Genomic DNA, 24,405 nt, shown 5'->3' on the forward strand with positions numbered 1-24,405 from the left:
AGCATTTCTGCTGCCGCCCGGGATCTTGCAGCATTTTTTAAAAAAAGAACAATTAGGTGACAATTCCTAGACATTTTTTGGTATTTGTTTCCTCTTTTGTATCTATCTTTTCCATCAAGCATCAATATTGACACCTTTCATAGGCTCCAAAGCAGTCTACTTTTCAGTGCCATTTTCTTGATTTTTATCTAAGACCTTGTGGTACAAGATGGAAATGCCGAGGCACTTTTTTTTTTTTTTTTTTTTTTTTTTTTTTTTTTTTTTTTTTTTTTTTTTGGCTGGAGAGACAGCCGTGGGTGCTGGGAACCAAGCTCTTATATTTTTGGTTGTGAGCCTAGCCTTTAATGGCTGAGCCATCTCTCCAGCCCCGAGGCATTTCTTTTTATAAGTTTTGTAATTTTTGTATATTCCTGAATGATTCTGAGGTAAGATTGTCCCTAAATGTCCCTAAACTTACCTTGTGATTATAACTGTGAGTCTAAAAGCTCTGGACCTCAAAGATATCCTGACTTATAGGGAATCCAGGCTATACCTAAAGCTGCAATAGGGCAGCTGATGAGGGGCAGAGCAACAATAGGACACCTCTGGAGGGGTAGAGCCACATGGGACAGTTTGCCCCTGAAGAGGAAAGTGGCTTGACTTATAGGGAAGCCAGGCTACCTGTAGTTGGGAAGCAGTGGGGACTCCTGTTCTCCCTGCAGCATATAGCAATTCCCCTCATCTCCTGGAATGCCCCTGCAGCTGAGCTCTTCTCAGGTCCCCTAAGGGAAAGTAATAGGAGAGCTATCCCCTTCTTGGGCAACCCTAGAAGATACTTCTTCTGTTAACACTGTGCTCAAGGGGAAGTCTTGCAGAAATGGAGTAATCTCCTCAGGCTCCAGGAAAAATTTGTTACTTCTGCTCAGCTGTGCTAATCCTCCCTAAGGTAGAATCTTAGAAATGTTTTTCAGCTCAGTCCCCTATGTGATTTCCCAGCCAGCTTTTTATATTCTTTGTGGAAGGAAGATCTTCACCCAAAACTCTTTTGAGAAGGAGATTTATTTGAGAATGTGGAGACCAGGAGAGTGGTTGCTTCTGCTGGTGAGGTAAATGACAGCCTGCAACTGAACAGGCAGAAGGGCTTATATAGGCTTCTTAGGCACGGAGTTTACCCAGGGAGATGTTTATCTGCTCAGGGATTGGTTAGTTTAGTTGGTCAGGTCAGGGATGACTTTTGACTCTAATCTTAGGGTCAAGGAATATTTCATTTACTGGCTCTGATTCTAGGGACAAAGTATGTTTCTTTGGTCCTGGTGTTGAAAGACCCCCAGTGTGGGGAGACTCTCACTCAAGTCTCGGGATAACACGACCTCCCCCCATTCCCCCAGTAACTCACCAGAGATTGCCCTTGCTGAAAGGTTTAATAGGTGAGAAGAGGTGGGAACCAGTGCACTGGGGCTGAGACTCATAACCCAAGCAGGGGAGGAGTACAACTCTGAGTGACCGGGAGAAGGGGTTTTTAAGGGAAGAAACCACAGCCCAAAGATCCAAAACGGACAGGGAGGGTGTCACAGAAAATTCCGAAAATACCAGTGACGCTCACTAGGGGCAACTCCCTGCCTCTCAAGATCACTCTCAAGGTCATAATCAGCTAGTTCTTGAAACAGTATTCCAAAAATACCAATGATAATCACAAAGGGGAAACTCCCTGTTTCTCAAGATTATTCTCAAGATTACAATCTATCTTCAGCTAGTTCCTGAAACATAGCCACTGAACCGGCTAATCCTAGATTTCTGATTTTCTCCCTGCTTAGATTTTTGGCTCTATTTTTTCCTGCGGGGGGGGGGCGGTCTGGATTTATCCAGGTCTTTTAGTGTGAGAGTCAGCATGTGTCTCATAGGTTTGGGGTTCAGGGATAAAATGTTTCTTTCCCTGGTTCAGATCTCAGATCCAGGATGCATTTGTTTCACTGGTTCTGGGTTCAGGGTCAGTGTGCTCAGCGATTGATGTTTCCTTTATAGGCTTTTATAGCCTATAGTGGCTATGTTCAGAAGTGGATTTCATAATTGAACTCCACACGAATATGTCCAAACTCCCCAAGTAAAATACCCATGGTTCTATTGTTTAGGGAAAACATTGGTTTAGCTCTAATTTTAGGGCCATCTCCTAGTAATCGGACCTTCTCCTGATGCATCCAGAGTTGGAAAAGGTCTTGTCAAGCCCTCCCATCACGTGGACGGGACTTTCAGGTGAAGAGGCAGCCTCGAGTGGTGGCTGAGCTCAGACCCAGGCACACACACTCCAGCTGCAAGGGCTCCTGACTGCCACCCAACTTGCTAACAGCCTTTCCCAGTACTTCTACTTGTAAATGCCCACCACTGGAGGCGAAAAGCACGTTCTTTTCTGGACTAGGGGGTGAAAGAAAAACAAACAAACAAACAAACAAACAAAAAACCTCATCCACATAAAAGTCCCAAGACCTACCACTTTCGACAGGAACCAAAAGCCCCGGTGCTAATGAGAGGGGGTGGAAAAGTGGAAAGCCTGGAATCCGCTGGAACCAGGCGCCTCCACCCTCGGAGAGCACCCAAGTCTCCAGCCTCAGGTTCCGGGTCGCTCCCCTCCCACCGACCCCGCAGCTGCAGCTGGAAGGTAGCGAAGCACTCTCTGGGCCCATCAATCAAGCGCGACGTCCCGCCTCCACCTCCCCTCCCCTCCCTCAAAAAGAATAAAATAAAGGGAAAAATAAGTAATTTGGGAAGTCGTCTGGACAGGGAATTCGTCCCAGATCCGGGGAGGCCGCACGCGCGGGACTGACTGCCTGCTCCGAATAGGCCGCCGGCTCAGCAGCCCCGGCCACGAGATCCTCGCCGCGCGCCCTCCGCGCTCAGGCATCCCCGCGACCCGGCCCTGGTCAAAGTTGCGCGAATCGCCCTGAGGACTGGCAGCTGCTCAGCGGGCGCAGCGGGTCTAATGGCTGAGGGGGTTTCCGGGAGTTCCGGCGGGGCGGACGGGCGGGCAGGCGGAGGCGAGGGTCGCGGTCTGCTGCACTGAGACACTCTGGCTGTGACAGGGACGGCGCTGCGAAGAAGGACTTCCGCTGCTGCGCAGCCACGCCTGACGCAGGGCACTGAGCCGCTCCTCTTACACGGCGACTCCCGGTCTGCCCACCAATTCGCTTCAGCATCCTCCAGCCTTCCCCTCCCTCTCGCCCGCCCACCCCCTCCGCCGCTGGCGGCTATGGGCTCCCGCGGTCTCCTGTTGTGGACAAGCTTAGGGCTGGATGGTGCTCGCAATGTGCCCAGATATCAGACCCCTGCCCCGCTGGGCTCTGCAGATGGACCCGCCCCACGCTCCACTCTGGGGACGCTGACACACTCATCTGGTCAGCTTGAAGCTTGTTTGCTCCGGGTTGCCCATTCCCGGCGCCGCTTCACCCCTCCTCACACCGGCCTTTGGCCTGCAGCCTGGGTCACTTACCCCGCCTTGCCCCACCAGGACCACCTCCTGCCACGGCTCCCGCCGCGCTCACCACCTGCTCTGCGCCCTCACCAAGACCTGGTTCCTACTTTTCTTTCCTGACTTTCTGAGGTACATATGACACCCAGGAAAAAAAAGCACCTTTAGTTCATTTTTACCTTAGCATTGAACCACACAACAAATATGCCCTCTTGTGTCCTTAAATCTCTTCTGGGCATCCTTCCACGCCTGTGACAAGGAATTATTCTATTCGCAAAGAATAGTGGGCTGTGAAACAGCCACGTAGTGTCCAGGTGGAAGAAGGAGAAGCGCCTACAGGAAGATTGTAGGGTCTGGAACCAGATCCAAGATCAAGTGCTATTGAAAAGCACACGTCACATCCACTGATCTAGAAAAGGTTTTTGTCTGGTTTGGAAAGCAGGGTCAGCAAATACTGTGCTGTATCTTTAAGAAGAGGCTCACCCTATGGGAGGTGTACTTGTCACTCAGGCATTACTATCCAATCAGATTCTCCAGGTAACTTCCCAGTCAGAAGTGGAGGACTCTTCCTGGTTCCAGCTTGGCAGTGAAGTGGAAGTGGAGTCAGTCTTGTGTGCTAATACTCGTCCAGGAAACTGCATGGAGCGCTTGCGAAAGCTAGGAAACCGCGGCATGGTGAGTGAGGGGCTGCTGTCCCTGGACTGGGAGGAACAGATGGTGAGGTGCGGGAATTAGTGAGGTGGTTCCTCTCCAGTTATGCATGGAAAACTGCAGCCAGATTCCCCATCCTTTCAAGTTCAATATGGTGCCTGCAACTCCCTGAATAGGGCAGGCCTCTGAATAACTTTGCACTGTGGGCTGGATCTGCTCAGAGCATTGGGAGCAGGGAGCTGTGTGGAGAAACCTCTTTCTAGGCAACATAAGAATGCTTTTAGTGCGTTCATGGAAAGCAGGTTGCCAAACTCAAGGAGGTCTAGTTTCTCTAGTATCTTCTAGAAGTTCAGCACTGTGCATTTCACCTTTATGTGTGAGATCCACTTACTGTTACTATCGTGGAGGTTGTGAAATCAACCATATATGGGGTATCCCTCCACTTCCATGCCGTGATGTAGAAGAGTAGAATTGCTAATATAAAGGATTTATCAATGCTTAGAAAATATTAAGTCTCCAAAAGTAGAATTTAAGGGAGGTAAGGCTGTCTCTGTATACTTGTCGGGCCTCATGAGGCAGGGTCTTGAGTATTTCCCATTGTATTTTCCTGAGCCTAACTTGAGTTGGCCCGAGGCCTAGTGTAACTTTCTGAGTCTAGCTAGATTTTGAAGACCTGTCTCTGACTACCCGACATAGACCTGCCTCTGCCCAGCTACCACTAACATGGCAAAGTATTACTGGCCCTTGTTCCTTACTCCACCTTGCCCAATCCCAAGCTTCTCTGCCCTCATCACAACCTTATATAAGTCCCTGCTTGATACCAATAAAGGAGTTTCTGCTTCTACAGAGACCCTACTCAGTGGGTGTGTTTTTCCCTGGTGCCCCGTGGGGAGGGTGGCTGAATTGAGACACTCATCATCCCTCTCAGCCCCACAGAGAGTCTGGCGGGTCAGGCTCTGACCCTGCTCTTTCTGCCTGAGAACCAGGCCGATTGGTGCCCCTTGTAAGGCGGCTCTATCCTGTCAGGAGCTGTTGGTGCCAGAGAACAGGACATATGCTGACCAGGCCAGTTAGAGATTAGGATACTAAATGCACATTTGTTCAACAGGATTTTTTGGAAATTTGGCTCCAAACCTTTACAAAGAAGTCTTCCCTGGTTTACAACCTGGCACTAGGTCCATCTGCATACCAAAAAAAAAAAAAAAAAAACAGTCCTATAACAAGCTACTCAAAGGGGAATAACAGGGTCACAACCAACTTTAAGTTGTGGTGTGCCACTGAAGTTTCATTTTCTTTTAGAGAAAAGCATAGTTTGCCCTAATGGATAATATGACACCAGGTGACAGCTGTTTGAAAAATAAAACACTGTTGCATTAAGGATAACTAAGGCTTTTGTTTAGGCTCTCCAGCAGGGAGAAGGGACATTCTTGGGAGAGAGAATAACTGCTGGGGGGGTGGGGGGGTAGGCTTTGGTAGCTTCCCTAGGGTCTAATGTATTAACATTTGAACATAGCTACTTTGGTAATCCCCTGGGGTCAGGGCCTTTGTGGAAGTGTTGCTTTAGATCCTGAGAACCCCTCAGAGCTATGGTTGTCAATCCCTAGGTCTTTTTGGTTTTAGTAATGATCACATAAGACCCCATGTTCCCCTTATGTAGCATTGTTTGATTAGCCTCCCCTTGAATTTGTACTAAGTGTGAGGGTTTCTGCTGACTTCATTGAAGTCTTTCTTTTCCTTCCCTTTCTCCCCGGAAGTTGGATACAAGATTCTGATCTTAAGAAACTTACTTGGCATGGAACTTAGCATGTGGAAGAAATCCCCACCCTAGCTTTTATCTTTTCTTTTTTATTTTATTTTTTTGGGTTTTCGAGATAGGGTTTCTCTGTAGCTTCAGAAAATGTCCTGGAACTAGCTCTTGTAGACCATGCTGTCTTCGAACTTGCAGAGATCTGCCTGTCTTGCCTCCAGAATTCTGGTATTAAAGGCCTCTGCCACCACTGCTCAGCTGCTTTTTGCTTCTCTATCTTCTACTTTCCTATCTTCCTCATCCCCTGTTACCTTCACCACAGGACCCTGCCACTGTTTCCTGCCACTAGTGTACTTAAGAAATTGTTCTTGGAATATCTTTGCTGTCTAACCCTCCCGTCTGCCTGGGTGACGGAACTACAAATTGCCTATCTCTTTTGAATTGTTTAAGCTTCAGGCAGAGATGGATGTGTTCCATCAATAATGAGATTTTTCTTTGTTAATTATTTTTGTGTGAAGTGATTTCTCAAAGGGAAGGCATATTAATTCTAGAACTGTTGTTTTCCATCCTGTAGGAAAAACTGTGTTTGAGACAAGCTCTCTTAGGTTGACTTGGGTGGCCTTGATTCCAGTCTGTTACACTCAAGAAATTGGCCATGTGTTCCTCTATATTACACCTTCAATATTCTTAAATTGCATGACTGTACCATCTATCTCAGTTTTAAAATAATCTGTTTGAGTCATTTAGTCAACTATGCAGTGTAGTCACATTAAAAGAATCTACATATGCAAGATTGCTTCTGTCTTCTGACCAAAATAGGAGGAAAAATTTATGCTGTAAAGTCCAGGAGAAACAGGGTAGGCAACCAGCTCCTGGTGTCAGCATTATGATAAAGGACTTGATTGACGTCAGGGGAGTGATTTTGTAATTTTCCAGCATGTTTTAATTTATGTCATGTGAATGAACACAGATCAGTGTGGATGTACAGTTTAGAATGGTTATCTTGAGCCAATGAATACTGAAGGTGTAATTAAGCAGAGATCCTATGCAGATATTTCAGCCCTGCTTGACAAAGAAGCAGAATGTTGTGACCGTGCCTAAGAAAGCTGTTAATTTTCTTGTTTAAGATGTGCACCTTAGAGAAAAGGTGCGAGAACTCTTTGATATGCTCTAATCCCTAGTCCGGACCACATGGCTATAAAGTCTGTTTCAACATTTTAAAAGTAATTATGAGATTATAACTCCATCATATCCATATTCTCTTTACTGCTTCCCAAACTACCATGACCCTACATTGGTTTCTAATTTATGACTTCTTTTTCTTTAAAAACAGTTGACTGTGACCTATGTTTGTCAGCAGGATTTTCCAGGTATGAGGAAGTGGGTTGGCTAAACTAGACATTGCATGTGTAATGGAATGTGCACACAAAGAACCATGTGATTAGGATGAAGATCCAGGGTGTGTTCATGTGAGTGGAAGATAAGGTCCTGTCTATTGCACTGGAAGGTCAGAGCTAGAAGGACTGTGTTCCCTGAGTCATTTGATCTTGGCTAACCCAGTAGGGGAGCCACTAGCATTCTGAGGCACACCTGGGAGGCACTAACCAATGAGGAACTCTGGGGAGTCTGAGATATCAGGATTACTGGTGATGCGTAATTTTCGGGTTCTTTCTGGGATTCCTCTCTGCTTTTGCTGTAGCGAGTTGTAAGGAAGACAACAAGCTGTGCCTTGGTAAGTTTGGCATGTTCAGAGCAGGTCTGCTTTGCTGTCATTTCTGCTGGGAATTGGATGGACCAAGAGCCAGACTGATTATATAATGTTCCCTTGTGGTTTTTGCCTTAAATTTCTAGCTTGAGTTTTTACCCTAAGCTCCCAGTTGTGGGATGTGATCTGGTAATATCAAATAAATCTGCTCAATACCTGAGATGCTTTTGGATAGAGAATTTAATCACACCAAGAAACAAGCAAGTTAGGTCAAAATGTAGCTCACCATAGACCATTAGTTCACTTAGTCCATTCATTGGGCTGTGTTATCCTGTATCCAATTAGTTAGAAAAATTTTTGACTATGAAGTTTTTTGAAACTATTTTATTGGTCTTAGAGCTGAGATTCTTCTTTAATTCCTATTTTTCTTACATTTTGACATTTCATAGTGTTTCAGATTTCCTGGATGTTATGTTTTAGGAAATTTTTAGATTTAATATTTTCCCTGATTAATAAATTCATTTCTTCTATCATACATTCAAAGCCTGAAATTCTCTGCTCCATGTCTTATATTATTTTGGTGAAGCTTGCCACTCTAGGTTCTTTATGATAACTTAGATTTTCATTTCCAGAATTCCTTCAGTTTCCACTTTTAAACTTGTTTCTGTTTCTAATTTTAGGTGTTGAACACATTCATTCATTTCTATCAGTTGCTTGGTTTTTTGTTTTTGTTTTTTGCTTTCTTTAAGGAAATTAATAATTTTTGAAAATATTTCATTATTTTTACCCTGCTTTCTCTTTTTTTGTTTTGTTTTGTTTTGTTTTTGGAGACAGGATTTCTCTGTAGCTTTGGTGCCTGTCCGGGAAATAGCTCTTGTAGACCAGGCTGGTCTCGAACTCACAGAGATCTGCCTGCCTCTGCCTCCCCAGTGCTGGGATTAGAGGCGTGCGCCACCACCGCCCGGCAGTACCCTGCTTTCTTTAAAGGATTCACTCACTTCCTTTTTTAAGGATGTATGGCTTCTTCATAAAACTAATCATAAACTGGTAGTGACATATTGATCTGGTTGATCCTGATTTTGTGTTCTTATGCTGGTGTCCAGGCATCTGAGTTTGAGGTGATTGTGGTTCTATGTGCTGATTTTTTAGTTTGTCTTTGTTAAATGGGTGTTTTGTTCCTTAGTTTCTCTTGCTTTCTGATGTCTCTCTTCTGTGTGGCCTATAGTTGATCATGGGTTCTCAACCAAAGTTGGTGATTGAAAATTTTGTAGTAGGTGTGACATTTGTTTCAGGTGGGAACAACTGTCAAAGTTTGGGGATATAGAAAAGAGAGAGGGGAAGGAGCTTGGGGGATAGTATTGAGGGGAGAGTGGGAGAGGCCAGTGGGTAGGTGACCTAAATGGACTTCTGGCAGATGGTGTGTTTTTTATTTGAGCGAATGGTCTCCACCCAATTCGGAGGCTACAACACAGAGATGAGCCAGGAAGTAGGATTGGGGATAGTGTTGGGGTGTTATTGAATGAATGGAGGAGTTACACAGGCAAGAAGTCTATAAGGATTGTTCATGGCTGTCATGTCCTCTCATCCAGCAGGGAGTCAGTTTGCCTACCTGTTCTTGCTGATGTGGCCTTCACTTGAACACAGAAAAGTCTTTCAATTCGGGGGTGGAGACATGGCTTTTGGGATAGCAGCTGTAGGATTGGTGGAGGATTTTGTGTCTGTGAGAACATAGGGAATGTAAGATTTTCATGGGCTGGTGGACTGCCTCCCTGTTCTGGTGGCTTCTGTAACATGCATATGAGCAAGGGATGTTTGCCTGAGTTGGGAGCTGGAACACAGTCATATTTCTCTCTTTCTGAATGGGAATATATACTGTGTCATTATATGTTGGAAATCACTAATTTGTTTCTTGATTTTTACAAGGTGTGACAGTTTAAGAGATTGCCTTGAGTGTCAGAAGGGACATTGGACATTTGTGCTGATTAGGTTGTTATAGATGTGAGAATCATTGAACTTAGACTAAATGCATTTTCATTTTTTTTCTTTATTTTTTGTATTCTTATCTCATACAAAACATCCTGACTGCAGTGTCCCCTTCTTGCACTGCTTTCTGTCCCCCAACACCAAATCTACATTCGCCAAGATCCACTGCGACAGTTTTACTTCAGAAAAGAGCAGGTTTTCCAGGAATATCAGCCAAACACATCATTCCAAGGTGCAGTAACACCGGGTACAAGCTCTTATATCAAGGCTGTAGAAGGCAATACAATAGGAGGAAAAATGTACCTAGAGGAGGCAATAGAGTCACAGACAATACGACTCTTACAATTAGGACAACCACAAACACCATAAACTAGAAAACCATAGCAGCATGTGTGCAGAGGACATGGCACGTTGACTTGAAGGCTCCATGATTGCGACTTACATTTTTCTGAGCCCTTACAAGTCTTGCTTAGTTGATTCTGTGGGCCATGTTTTTCTTCAACCCCTCTGGATCCTACAATCCTAACCCCTCTTTATATAGAATTTCTATAGCTCAATCTAATGTTTGGGTAAGGATCTCTGTTGGTTCTTTCATGAGCGGCTGAAAGAAGACTCTCTGATAAATATTGGGTTAAGTGCCAAACTGTAATTATAGCTGAAAATAGATTGAACCATTCATTGTTTTTTTTTTTTCTTTTTGTATTTGGTTCTACCATAGTTTTCTGAGTCATTCAAATTCTGGTTCCTGGCCATTCATGCAGCATCAGACATTCATTTATTCTCACAATTTGGGCTTCAAGTTAGACCAGTTATTGTTTAACCACTATAGCAGTTCTGAGCCACCATTTCCCCTGCATATTTTGCAGTCAGGATATATGTGTATCAAATGTTTTATGGCTGGCTTGGCGTCCCAGACCTACTGAGAGCTTTATATAGTTACAGAAGATGGCTGGTTTAGCCTCTGTAATCTTAATCACTACCAGCCCTAACAAGAGTTATAGGTTCTATGAAGTTTTCACTGCACTAATTTCATAACCCCTGCTGAAAGCTCTCCTATTCCCATCATCTCTCTTTTTCATCTCCTCCTCCATACCTTCTTCACTCACCTGACTTTTACTGTTCAGATCCCCACTGGCTTCCAGTGCACCCACAAAACCTATTATAGATTACCTTCCCAGGGAGTTCCCTGCATTTCCCCTAGATAGTTCTTGTTGCATAGCCTCTGTATATCTATATCTTATACTCGGATTAACTGTGATTACCACAACTGCACTTTGCTTAACTGCTAATTTACATTTCTGAGTATATTTCTGTCTATGTGCTTCTGGGTTTCCTCACTTATGTTAATAAAGAACACTCAAGGAATAAGACAATGACAAACCTTATAATCCAATTATAATTGTATACACCTCCAAACAGAATTCTCAGTAGATGTTTCTAAAGTGGATGAGAAACACTAGAAGAAATTTTCACCACCCTTAGCCATCATGGAATTACATATTAAAACTACTATGAGATTTCATCTTAATTCTGTCAGAATGGTTAAGTACATAACAACAATGAAAACTAATGCTGACAAGGACATGGAACAAGGGGATTTATTGCTTTTGCAAGTACACAGCTGCACAGCCATGTGGAAAGCAATATTCAGTCTTCAGAAAACTGAGAATCAGTCTATCTCCAGACCCACTTATTCCACTCTTGTATATAATACCAAAAGATTCTTCTGGAAGGATTCCTTCTCAAGTATGTTCACATTGACCTTTTTCATAATAGCTAGAAAATGTGTCTCTGAGAGATTGTGTTGATTGATAATTCATGTGGGCAACTTTCTCCATTGTGAGTGGCATTTTCCCTAAGAAAGTGGGCCTGAACTAGAAATGGAAGCTATCTCCACATGAGACGGTGACTAGGCAAGAGATAGAGCCAGGAAACAAACATTACCTATGAGTTTTGCCTTTAATTGTTAGTGTCTTAAGTTCCCAAAATGATGGAGTGTGATCTGACACAATCACTCAAATAAACCTATTCATTGCCTGAGCTGCTTTTGGTTATCAGACTTAATCACAGCAGCAAAAACACAAGTTATACCAAAATTAAAGAAACAACAAAAGGGATTTGTTTTTCCTATGCAGAACCTGGAATGTTTCTTTTGTAAGAATGCCAAAGATATCATGACTTTAGGTGTCAAAAACCATAGAAAGTTGTACTTAGAACTTAATTGGCTGTTTTTGTAGGACCAGGAAAATGGGAATGTTAAGAATAATAGCAGAAAGAGGAGATTGATATCATAGGATTTCAATCTAAATAGGCACCATAGAAAATTATACTTGAGGTCATTTATATGATACATTGAGCCCACAGTCTTTCATATTCTGCCTATGCCCTGGAAATTTCGTACAGCAGATTTAAAAATAATAGCCTAATTCCTTAAATGGAATACTGAATCTGTTGAATGGCTATTATTAATGCCTCATTCAGGTCAACGGTAAAAAGAAAGGAACAACTGGGGCAAAAATAAATGAAAATGAAAAGAGTTTCATATCACAATAAATTGCTGAAACAGGTCTTTATTTTTAAGGAGTTTATCACTCTTGCTATGGAATGGAAACTTTGCAAGGTGCCTTAAGGGTAAGACTCCATATATCTAAACCTCCAGTGTATGAAAGGAGTAAGCAGAGTGTTTCCTAGTCCCAGGAAACAGCTTCATGTAAACCTGCTGCACTTGTTATTCAAGTGTGTTGTTTTTTATGCCAATTACAAAGTCAAACTTAAGAATTTCTGTGAGTTTGAGGCCAGCCTGGTCTACAAGAGCTAGTTTCCAGGAAATGCTCCAAAGTTACTGATGAACCTTGCCTTGAAAATCAAAACAAAACAACAAAATAGATGTTGAACTTTTCAGTATCTCCCATTATGTGTTGGTCCTGCAAACAAGAAAGAATAAAAATTTAATGTAATGAGTTCTTAGTCTGTAATTACAGTTCAACATTGTTGCAGGCATCTTTGTTTGGAATAATCAGAAACCCAGTGAGGAGACTGAGAGTTCATTCCATGAAACTGTGAGGATGAAGCCTAGTGTTGTAAATTTCTCTCTCTCTTCCTTTATGTTTGTGGAAGCATGCCATGAAGCTTCCAAATAATTGGCACACAAGAAGTTTTATTCCTTCTTATAATGATGGAGGAAGGTCATTGGCTAATAAAGAAACTGGCTTGGCCCATTTTATTGGTTAGAACATAGGTGGGTGGAGTAAACAGAAGAGAATGCTGGGAGGAAGAGGTAGTGAGGTCAGAAGTAATACAGCTCCTCTCAGAGCCAGATGCCTCAGGCAGTGAGGCATGCTCCGCTCTCCCGGGCAGATGCACGCAATGAAGCTCCTCCGACCCAGGATGGACGTAGGCTAGAATCTTCCCAGTAAGCACACCTTGGGGTACTTACACAGATGATTAGAAATGGGCTAAATTAATATGTGAGAATTAGCCTAGAAGAGGCTAGATAGAAATGGGTCAAGGAGTGTTTAAATGAATACAGTTTGTGTGTTGTTATTTCGGGCATAAGCTAGCCAGGCGGCTGGGGTGCTGGGGACGCAGCCCCGCCGCTCCTTATTTCAACATTATAAGTTCCCAGCCTTATTGTGGCTTGCTTCTAGCCAGTTTTTCTTAAATTATCCTATTGACATTTTGTTTTGGGGCCTTTATTTTTCTTGACCCTTAATACCTTTCTTTACTTCTTGCTTTATGGCTTGTTGTTTACTTAGGTAGCTGTCCCCTGGTATCCTCTTCTTTTTTTTTGCTCTTTGTTCTTTTTTTCCTCCCATATTTCTCCTTTCGTTTGTTTTCTTTGCTTTCCAGACCTCTAATCCTTCCTGCCAACTTATTTGCTGTTCTGTTTTTTATTAGGCCAATCAGGTACTTTAGACTGGCAAAATATTACAGCTTTACAGAGTTAAACAAATGCAACCTAAAAGTATGCAGCACATCTTTGCACCATTGTAAAATATGTTCCACACCAAAAAACATAAACCAAATCTTAAAATAATATGTCACAACCTTTTCCCCCTTTTTGTCTAAATAAAAATGAAATATTTTAACTTTAACTTACTAAAACTATGTACAACAAAAGCAGTTACCAAGTAAGAATTACATTTACAATATTCAGTCTACTTGTCTTTATCAGTTTCAGAGAAAACACTCCATGATCCATCCCATTTTAGTGACTCCAAAGTTTGACACTTAGCTTACTTGCTATCATAGCTATGGTAAACTGAAACTCTAATTATTTAGTCTTTAACTCCATCCTAGACCCGAGATGGAATTAATATTCCCTAACAGAGGGGGCTGGAGAGATGGCTCAGTGGTTAAGAGCATTGCCTGCTCTTCCAAAGGTCCTGAGTTCAATTCCCGGCAACCACATGGTGGCTCACAACCATCTGTAATGAGGTCTGATACCTTCTTCTGGGCTGCAGACATACAAACAGACAGACTATTGTATACATAATAAATAAATAAATATTTAAAAAAAATATTCCCTAACAGAGACACCGAGCTAACTGAACATTCAACCAACGTTCTTTTGCAACATTAAACCATCCATTTTCAAATTACAGGAAGACTTTTCTCTGAAGTGGGGAATTTGAAGGACTATCCTTGTAATAGCAAAGCTCATCAGTCACTTCCCTCTGAGTCCTGCAGAATGTCTGGCCATCTCTTCTGTGAAGCAGAAGTCCCAAAGCATCGTTCTGCCTTGTTTTGAAAATGTTCAGCAATCACTTTCCTGTTGGACCTGCATGTAAAATCTGCACAGCATACCGTTGAGCAGCCCAAAGTAGTAGCAGGTTTTTTTCAACCAGTGATTAGGCTTGCCAGAATGAAAGCAACTCCAGTGGAGTTTCTTAAATACCCATCATCTTTTAAGCAAGTAAGTACCATATTCTGTACATCTTTTAAGTGCTCGGCAACCATTTGTCTATCTAAATATATCTTGGTAGGACTCTGAAAAAATTCCTAACATTAATATATTTGATTGTTATAAGTGTTTAACTACTAACCTTAGTTTCCTGATTATCCTAAATAGTTTTTAATAATAGCTTTCAAAAACTAGAACTTTATCTTATACTTTTAAATGTGTTTCATAGATACCATACCTTAAATAAGAATAAAAATATATATGCACAGTAACAAAAATAACTTAAATACTTATCAAAATACTGTGATAACAAGCATGTATAGCCCACCAAATAACCAAAAGCCTACCATATTTTATCTGTTGGAAATGTGGGTGTCATGTTCTCTAGATTACTTCTTGCTAAATATGGGTGAAGACATCTTTAGGGTTCCCTGAGAAAATTAGAGATAATGTCCAAGTACTTGGAAAAGCATCTATAATCTTTATTCATAGTCATCACTTCTCAAGATTTAGGAGGTCTACGCTGATTAAACCTGATCAATGTCATTCCTTAAAAAATTCACAGAATTTAGTCTGCTCTGGAAACAAAGGCAAAACCTTTTCTCAAAAATATTTTTTATTTCCATTTAACAGATTTGACTCATATTTTATTTAATTAATTAATTTATTTATTTTGGTTTTTCTAGACAGGGTTTCTCTGTGGTTTTGGAGCCTGTCCTGGAACTAGCTCTTGTAGACCAGGCTGGTCTCAAACTCACAGAGATCCGCCTGCCTCTGCCTCCCAAGTGCTGGGATTAAAGGCATGCGCCACCGCCGCCCAGCGTGACTCATATTTTAAAATTAAGATAACTTGACAACAAAAGACAAAATTGGGTACAGTCCTAAACAGAAAACTCTGAGCAGATGAATCTCAAAGGGCTGAGGTACACATAAGGAAATGCTCAGCATGCTTAGCTATCAGAGAAATGCAAATTAAAACAGCTCGGAGATTCGATCTTATACCTGCCAGAATGGCCAAGAACAAAAACACTGTTGAAAGCTTATGCTGAAAAGGATATCGGATAAGGACAACACTTCTCCATTGGTAGTCTTGTAAACTTGTACAATTGCTTTGGAAATCAGTATAGTGATTTCTCAGATAATTAGGAAACAATTTAAGTAATAAAATTTGGTTAATTTAAGTGATAATGGTGAGCTTAAAATATACTTAAGATATTGGTCAAACAGTATTGCAAACAATATGGTTTCTGAGTGTTTATTTTGGTGCTGAGCATCTGGGAACCAACTAAATGCTTCCACCATCAAACCTAGAGGCCCCTCAACTAAAGAATAGATAAAGAAAATGTGGTAGATTTATACAATGAAGTACTACACAAAGGTAAATTGTAATAGCATCTTGAAATTTGCAGGCAAATGGATGGATTTAGAAAAAAACATATTGAGTGAGGTAACCCAGACCAAGAAAGACAAATATAGTATGGATTCACTCAAAAGTGGCTCTTAGTCATAAAGCAAAGAAAATCCAGCCTAGAATCTACAACCCCAGATTAGACAACAGAAGTCCCTAAGAAAGACATATATGAATCTACATTGGATGGTGAAAAAAACAAATCTCCTGAGTAAATCAGGAGTGTGAGGGTCACAGGAGAGAGAGGAGTAGAAAGAAGGGGAGTGAAGAAAAATGTAAAGCTCAATAAAAGCAATAGTAACAAAAAGATAACCCAAAATACCTAAATTGTTTCAATTTTGTAGTGCTGTTTATAATACCATGTCTTCCACCAGCTATCTGGTGCCCATCGTCCATCAAAAAGGTCAGAGTCAACACAATACAATACAGGATCTTGACTCCTTGTGTATTTCTTATCTTTACATGACTTTTTACATTTCTATTAGTGTTATTTTTTTAAAGACTTTACTACTTTTAAATATATTTCTATAAATGCCTATACCTATTGTCTTTGCTTTCTAAAGCCTATGCAAATTATAAAATACACTGGAAACATTTTACAGGTTTTTCTTCAATCTGAACCTGTTTAACTGAATATCATCTAGCCTTTTTTGACAACATAAGTCTTTAAACTACTGTGCAGCATTGACCTCCATTGGTAACGTTGGCTGCAGGCTCCTCCTGCTTCTCTATTTATGAAAACCAACCATTAAGCTTGCAACCATATAGAAATGTGTTTCAAGAACTACATTCTACCTTCATATTGCTGGGAATCTGATTCTTGTGCTGCTTGCAGACTTTTATGGTTAGAATTTTCATATACCTACTACTCAAGAGTTTCTTCTGTAAGGCAGAAACTCTTAAGACATGAATTTTGAGCCCCACATTGGGCACCAAAATGTACGTAGTTGATTTAGCTCTTTGGGGAACCCTGACACCCACTTCCAAATAAATCACAGAGCTTTATTATTACTTATTAATCTCTGGCCTTAACTTGGCTTCTTTCTAGACATTTTTTAACATAAATTATTACATCAATCTTTTCCCTCTAGCTTTTTATGTTTTTCTATTCTATATACCTTTCTTGACCTCTTACTCTCTAGCTTGTTGTGTAGCTGGGTGGCTGGCCGCTGGTGTCCTATCTTTTTCTTGTCCTTCCCTCCTATTTCCTCCCAGATTTCTCCTCATTTTTATTCTCTCTGCCTTCCAGACCCTCATATCTTTTCCTAATAAGCTATTTGCTGTTCATCTCTTTGTTAGCAAATTCAGGTACTTAAGACAAGCAAAGCATTAGAGCTTCACAGAGTTAAAAATTGCAACATAAAAGAATACAACAGATCTTTGCATCATTGAAAGAATTTTTCCAGATCTTAGGTAAATAAAACTTACCTTAAAATAATATTTTGCAATAGCCTGGATTGCATTTTGAGACCTCAAAATGTTGAGATACCTAAGCAATGAGGCATCTTCCATGGAGAGCAAGCTATCTATAGGGATTGAGGGTAATCAAAGAGAGTGATTTATGAAAGGTTACAGGGATATGATTATCTCAGTCCTTTGAAACAGAAGTTGCATGCATCTGAGAGCATCAGGATTTGATGTTTGTGCTGCTGTGCTTCAGTTTTGCCCTGGTCCAATCTTCCCTCGGTATGTCTCCATTTTTCTCTTTTGGAATGTGGTAATGGTATTTGATGTCATTATATGTTTCAAAGATGTAACACATTTTCTGATTTTACAAGATGTCACTCTCAAGAGATTGTCTTCTGTGTCACAGAATACTTTGGACATTTAAACATTGTATGCCCCATTTGCAGAGTATGGGGATCTTTGAGGTGACTAAAGTATATTTTTCATGGATGACTATGGTCATATAGTAATTGATTAAATTAAACATCTCCCCAAATAGGAAGATCCACGTGAATATGTACCATTTGTTGGTGACTTCTGCTGATTGTTTTTGAAATCATTAGTAAAAGGAGACTTTCTGGATGGAATTCCTCATTGGAGATGTGATCTGAGTCTCTCAACCTATTTCCTGTTCTTTGTGTACTGTTTTATATTTGATATTAATCAGTAAGCTTCCTTCTTGTGCTGTCATGCCTTCACCACTATTATAGTAGTGTTACATAAGATTCAGTATAAATTATTGCTATTCTGTTATAAGGTATTTTAGTAGCCTGCTGTTTGAATCTTCTTGTTTGTAGGTTTTTGTCCATGTAGCCCTTACTTTTTTAAAAGTAGTTCTGTACACCAGGCTGGCCTCAATCTCAGAGTTCCTCTGCCTCTGGATCCCAAATGTTGTGATTAAATGTGGGCCAACATTCCATACTTTTGTTTTTATATTATTGATTGATCGTTTTATCTCTGTCAAACATATGATGTTGTATTGAGATTCCCCCATATCTTGAATATAGAAAGTTTTAAGAGGGTATCATTTTGTTTTCCTGAATGGCATGTATTTATGATATTAATAATGCATGAGCCATCTGAGACATTGGATTCCTGTAATGTTTGTTTTGAAATTTTTTATTGTATATGAGAATTTTCCTGTATTCATATATATGAACCATAGAGGTACCTGGTTCTCACAGTGATCAAAACATGATCCCAGAAACTCAGAGCTTGAACTAATAAATAATTGTGGTTCCCTTTTCAGTACAGACAATCGAGGACACCTATATGCAAGCAAGCGAGTTCCCCTTATTTTGAGCCCTCTTTCTTGCCCTGTGTTGATTACTTGTTATCAACATTTATATTGCTAATGTTTTCATGTCTTAATTTGTAACATTTTAAATATACAGTTCCTTTAGTAAAGTTTTATTGATTTTACAGTTTAAATTAGCACACTTCAGGTTTTTGGAAGAGGAATACAAAGCTGGAGTTAATGCATAACTCTTTGGAATTTCACCAAACACCTATGTATTTTTTCTATGATATTTTGTTTGTTTGTTTTTGGCTGATTTTTACATAGATGATAGGTTCTTAATATGTAATTCTGACTGTCCTGGACATGATTGAACAAACTGTTACAGCATTTAAATGAGAGGCCTCTGCCTTCTGAGTGCTGGAATTAAAGGCATGAGCCAATGTATCAAGCTTGCCCATCTTGTTCTTTGTTTTTGTATGCAGTAATTAATTGTTCATTCAATTTTTCCTATGTGTCCTCTGTACGTCTGATCTGTTTACTTGTCTGTCTATGTTTGTTTATAGAAATTTCTCTTGCAGGCGATATTCCACTCAAGGGGTATAGAAATGATAGAGGCGAACATCATCCTATTTAGTGTCCTTCAAAAGTTACTTGGTGACTGAATTAAAATGTCTATGGTATGGAATAACTGGGGGTAAGCCGCAGAATTATGTGAGTATACTGTCAAAGAATTATACATTTACAATGTTGTCATCATCATGCTTTCTATTGTACATGTATATTGGAAAATTTAGGATGCAGTGACATATGATGATGTGCATATTGATTTTACTTGGGAAGAGTGGACTTTGCTGAATCCTTCCCAGAAGAATCTCTACAAAGATGTTATGCTGGAGACCTACAGGAACCTCACTATTATAGGTAAGACTGAATTCCCTCTTACGTTTCAAAATAAGGGAACAACAGTTCATTGGTTATTGATGTTCTTCTCTAATTTTATTAAGAAAGGAGAACAATTGGTTGAATAAATCAGGCATGGTTCTAAGGTTCAGGGAAGAGAGTAACTAAAATTTTACATAATTTTCAATATTACATTTTTTTTCTGATATTATATTTTAGGATACACTTGGGAAGACCGTAATATTGAAAATCATTCTCAATGGTCTAGAAGATATGAAAGGTAACTTTCATGAGCAAGCTGATACAAATGTTCCTCCGAAGAAATTGTAGTGTGTATTGGAAGTTTTTAACAAACACAACACTTTAATGACACTTTAAGGGCATCAATAATTATTACATTGTCACAAAACCATGTACCTCAGTGTCAGCTGTGTGAATTGCATTTGAACACCATGCTTTTAAAAAGAAGCTAAGTGTCCTAACAGATATCACCATTTGAGACATAGCATTATGAGAGCTATGCTATAGAATTGTCAATCAATTTTTTCATACCACTTATATTAAAAAAATTAAAACCACCGAAGTGGTGATAAGTATGTCTCTAAGAGTTTCTAATATGCAAATAGTCCATATTGAAGCTTATGTGTCTCATATACTTGATGTGATTGTGCTAAGTTTATTGAGGGTGCAATTATATACTAAAAGTCAATGATTACAGAGGGTCAAACTCTGTTAATTCCATTGGAATCTTTTTATTTAATTTTCCTTTACTAGGTATATCATATGTCACTCTGGATACAAGGCTTATGAGCATAGAGATATGGAAAGACATAACATACTTCTCTCTCAGAGTAATCAGAAGATATGTAGCAGTCCCCATGTTAAGCATGCTTATTGAAAATCATTCAAGTATTTAAGTAATTTGTTTTCTTGTTTCAATATTAATACAACAAAAATGCACATTGCAGAAAATCCCCAAGAATACTAGAAATAAGTAATACTCCTGTTTGTCCTAGCTTACTTAGCAAATGTAGTAACTTTCACAGTATAGGAAAATGTATGAATACAATAAGGATAATAAAGATCTGAGTTTTTCAAATTCTCTTCAAATATGTAAAAATTTTTGTATAGAAAAATGATTCTGTAAATGTGACTCCTGTAATAAAGGATCTTACCATCAAAGGTACCTTCAATGTTTCAAAAAATCTTTAGTAAATGGAAACAACATGTGTATAAACACAGTGATAAAACCTTAAGATCTAATTCCTTTTAAAAATTGGAACAAATTTAAAAATTATTTGTTACAGTTATAAAGATTCAAAAGTGTATTGAATATGGTAACACTTTTAAATGTGCCATTATCCTTGCAGGCATGAAAAAAATCAAACTGGAGGGAAAACTTCCATATATCGTCAAAGTATTAAAGCCATTGCATGTGACAATGATCTTCAAAGGCAAAAAAGAACTAATCCTAGCGAGAGAACATATGAGTGTAAGCAATATGTGAAGCCCTTTGCATGTCCCAAAAGACATCAGAATCATAAAAGAACATATACTGGAGAGAAACCCTTTGAATGTTATCTCTGTGATAAAGCCTTTGCATATCATAGTCATCTTCAAAGACATAAAAGAATACATACTGGAGAGAAACCCTATAAATGTAATCAGTGTGGTAAAGCCTTTGCATGTCACAGTCGTCTTCAAATGCATAAAAGAACACATACTGGAGAGAAACCTTATGAATGCACTCAGTGTGGTAAAGCCTTTGCATATCGCAGTGGTTTTCAGAGACATAAAAGAATACATACTGGAGAAAAACCCTATGAATGTAATCAGTGTGGTAAAGCCTTTGTATGTCACAGTGGTCTTCAAATGCATAAAAGAACACATACTGGAGAGAAACCTTATGAGTGTCCTCAGTGTGGTAAAGCCTTTGCATATCACAGTGATCTTCAAAGGCATAAAAGAACACATTCTGGTGAGAAACCCTTTGAATGTAATCACTGTAGTAAAGTCTTTTCACGTCACAGTTATCTTGAAATACATGAAAGAACACATACTGGAGAGAAACCCTATGAATGTAATCAGTGTGGGAAAGCCTTTGCAAGTCAAAGTTGTCTTTACATTCATAAAAGAACACATACTGGAGAGAAACCATATAAATGTAATCAGTGTGATAAAGCCTTTACATATCCCAGTCTTCTTCAAAGGCATAAAAGAACACATTCTCCAAAGAAACCCTATGATTGTAATCAGTGTGGTAAAGTTTTTTCATGTATCAGTACACTTCAAACCCATGGAAGAACACATACTGGAGAGAAACCCTATGAATGTAATCAGTGTGGTAAAGCCTTTTCAAGTCAGGGTTATTTTCACATTCATAAAAGAGCACATACTGGAGAAAAACCCTATGAATGTACTAAGTGTGGTAAATCCTTTGTATGTCACAAAAATCTCCAAATACACGAAAGAACCCACACTGGAGAGAAACCCTATGTATGTAATCAGTGTGGTAAAGCCTTTGCATGTAATAGTCATCTTCGATTGCATAAACAAACACATACAGGAGAGAAACCCTATGAATGTGATCAATGTGGTAAAGCCTTTGCATGTCATGGTGACCTTCAAAGGCATAAAAGAACACATAAAGGAGAAAAACCCTTTGAATGTAATCAGTGTGGTAAAGCCTTTACACGCCACAGTCATCTTCAAATACATAAAAGAATACATACAGGAGAGAAACCCTATGAATGTACTCAGTGTGGTAAAGCATTTGCACATCACAGTGCTATTAAAAGGCATAAAAGAACACATACTGGAGAAAAACCCTTTGAATGTAATCAGTGTGGTAAAGCCTTTGTACGTCACATCCATCTTCAAAAACATAAAAGAATACATAATGAAGAGAAAACCTATGAATGCAATCAATGACCTAAAGCCTTTGGATATCACAGTGGTCTTCAGCAGCATAAAGGAACACATACTGGAGAGAAACCCTATGAATGTAATCAGTGTGGTAAAGCCTTTACATGCCAAAGTAATCTTGAAATGCATAAAAGAATACATACTGGAGAGAAACCCTATAAATGTGATCAATGTGATAAAGCCTTTGGATATCGCAATGTTCTTCAAAGGCATAAAATAACATGCTGAAGAGAAACCCTATGGATGTAATCCAATTGCAAAGTCTTTGGATGTCATGGTCACCTCCTGATGCATAAAAGAGCACATACTTGACAGAAACCCTATGAACGTACTCAGTGTGGTAAAGTCTTTTAATGTCACAACCATCTCCTTATACATATGAGAACCCAGACCGGAGAGAAAATCTGACTAATCAGTGTGGCAATGCTTTGCATGTAGTGGTTATTTTCAAATATATGTAATCAATAATATAAAGCCTTTCTATGTCACAGTCATCTTGAAATGCACAAAAGAACACGTACCTTAAAGGAATCCATGGATGTAATCAGTGTGGTAAATTATTTGCATATCTCAATGATCTTTGAAGGCATAAAAGAACATATGCTGGAGAGAAATTCTATGAATGTATTTAGTGTGTTACAGAATTTAATGTCACAATAGTTTCTGAATACATTAAAGAATCTGTATTGTCGAGAAAACCTATGAATGTACTCATTGTGGTCAAATTTTTACATGTCAACAAATCTAAAAAAGAACAAATGAACACATACTGCAGAAAAGATACTCTGAGGGTTATTATGTATTCACATACTGAGAGCTTATTAATATTCTATTCATACTCTGTCTTGATGTAATTTATTATCAGGTCACTGTACAAACTAGAGAACACATACTCTGGATTACTCTCTGTTCATTTTCACTCAGTGAGAATTTAATAGTCTAGTCATTCTCTGTTGTGATGTAATTCTATATCAAATCGCAGCAGAGACATGAATGCTCCCTCTCAACTGCTTGTGAAGGGCCAAAATTAGAGCCCGTTTTTTATCCTGACAGGTATTCAGGATATCTAAATGTTCTTTTCCTCCTTTTTGGTAATATGAGGTTTCCTACAGAGTGGTTGCCTTTGGAATTCTTGGTCTAGAGTGGCTTTAGTTCCTAAACAACATAATGCTAATGACTTAATGCCTTAAAGTGTTAAAATAATTGACTGTTCAAGTTATCTTTTGCATCATGTTAAAGAAGTCTTTCTTTACATTCTCGCTTTTGTTTTGGGGTATAGTACTATATGGAAAATTAAGCATGAACAATTTCAATAGTCAGAGGAATGCTCTCCCAATATTTTCTTGTTGCTGTTTTATTATTTTTGTCTTCATATTCTTTACTAATATATCTACATCCCCATTCCCATACCCTGGCAAGAGGTGTTTTTTTGTTGAGGCCAGTTCCGGATATATGGTGCCCAACATGGGGCGGTCACCAGCATATGATGCTAGAATGTGGGGCTAACTAGTGAACCCCAAAATGAACAGAACTGTAGCTAGGTGTACAAGGGAGTGTGTGAGGAAACCCATAAGAATACTTTGTACCAGATACACTGCCACTGCTCTTTGAAGGGACTTTATCTACCAAGTTGTGCATGGGAGGTTTCTCTTGCTTCTGCTGATACCAAGCTAATAAACAATCACTTTCCTCACTCATCTGTCAAGTTTTGGTAATGTTTTCTTCCAAAAATGCAGAGAGGAAAGATGGAGTCTGAGTCCACCTGGCATTAACAATAGAAAGCAAATACCCACAAATGATTAACATCCATTGTTGTATGGAGCTACTCATTATTTTACAAGCTCAATAGATCTAACCCGAGCTAAGCAAATACTCACAGATAGTATAATAGCTTTAACTATTTTCTTCTATCAATTATTATTTTAATTGCTACACCAATTTATTGTTGATCTATTTTGAGTTAATTTTTATATAAAGTGGGATATCAAAATTAATTGCCTTATTATTGGTTAGATATCTAGTTTTGATAGCAACAGTTATAGATGAGTGCATTTTCTC

At 39.5% G+C, this 24,405-nt stretch overlaps 2 protein-coding genes across 2 annotated transcripts in view; both read left to right on the forward strand.

Annotated features, from left to right (window-relative positions):
• The first annotated feature begins 3,233 nt into the window (after positions 1 to 3,233).
• The window catches only part of LOC126495122 (zinc finger protein 431-like), a 71,132-nt gene continuing 49,960 nt past the window's right edge, over positions 3,234 to 24,405 (forward strand). Inside the window, 4 exon segments of the mRNA XM_050132716.1 lie at positions 3,234 to 3,571; positions 3,968 to 4,114; positions 14,130 to 14,440; positions 19,317 to 19,443. Coding sequence (XP_049988673.1) covers positions 14,390 to 14,440; positions 19,317 to 19,443 — 178 coding nt within the window. The 5' untranslated portion in view covers positions 3,234 to 3,571; positions 3,968 to 4,114; positions 14,130 to 14,389.
• Positions 20,930 to 23,049, forward strand: LOC126495125 (zinc finger protein 844-like; the record flags this gene model as incomplete). The annotated part of the gene is made up of 1 exon (XM_050132719.1): positions 20,930 to 23,049. A coding segment is annotated over one exon (1,638 nt), but the record flags the coding sequence as incomplete, so codon positions are not given.

This window comes from Alexandromys fortis, unplaced genomic scaffold (genome assembly GCF_014885135.2).
Source record: "Alexandromys fortis isolate MF-2015 unplaced genomic scaffold, M_Fortis_MF-2015_v1.1 scaffold_409, whole genome shotgun sequence".
Lineage (NCBI taxonomy): Eukaryota > Metazoa > Chordata > Mammalia > Rodentia > Cricetidae > Alexandromys > Alexandromys fortis.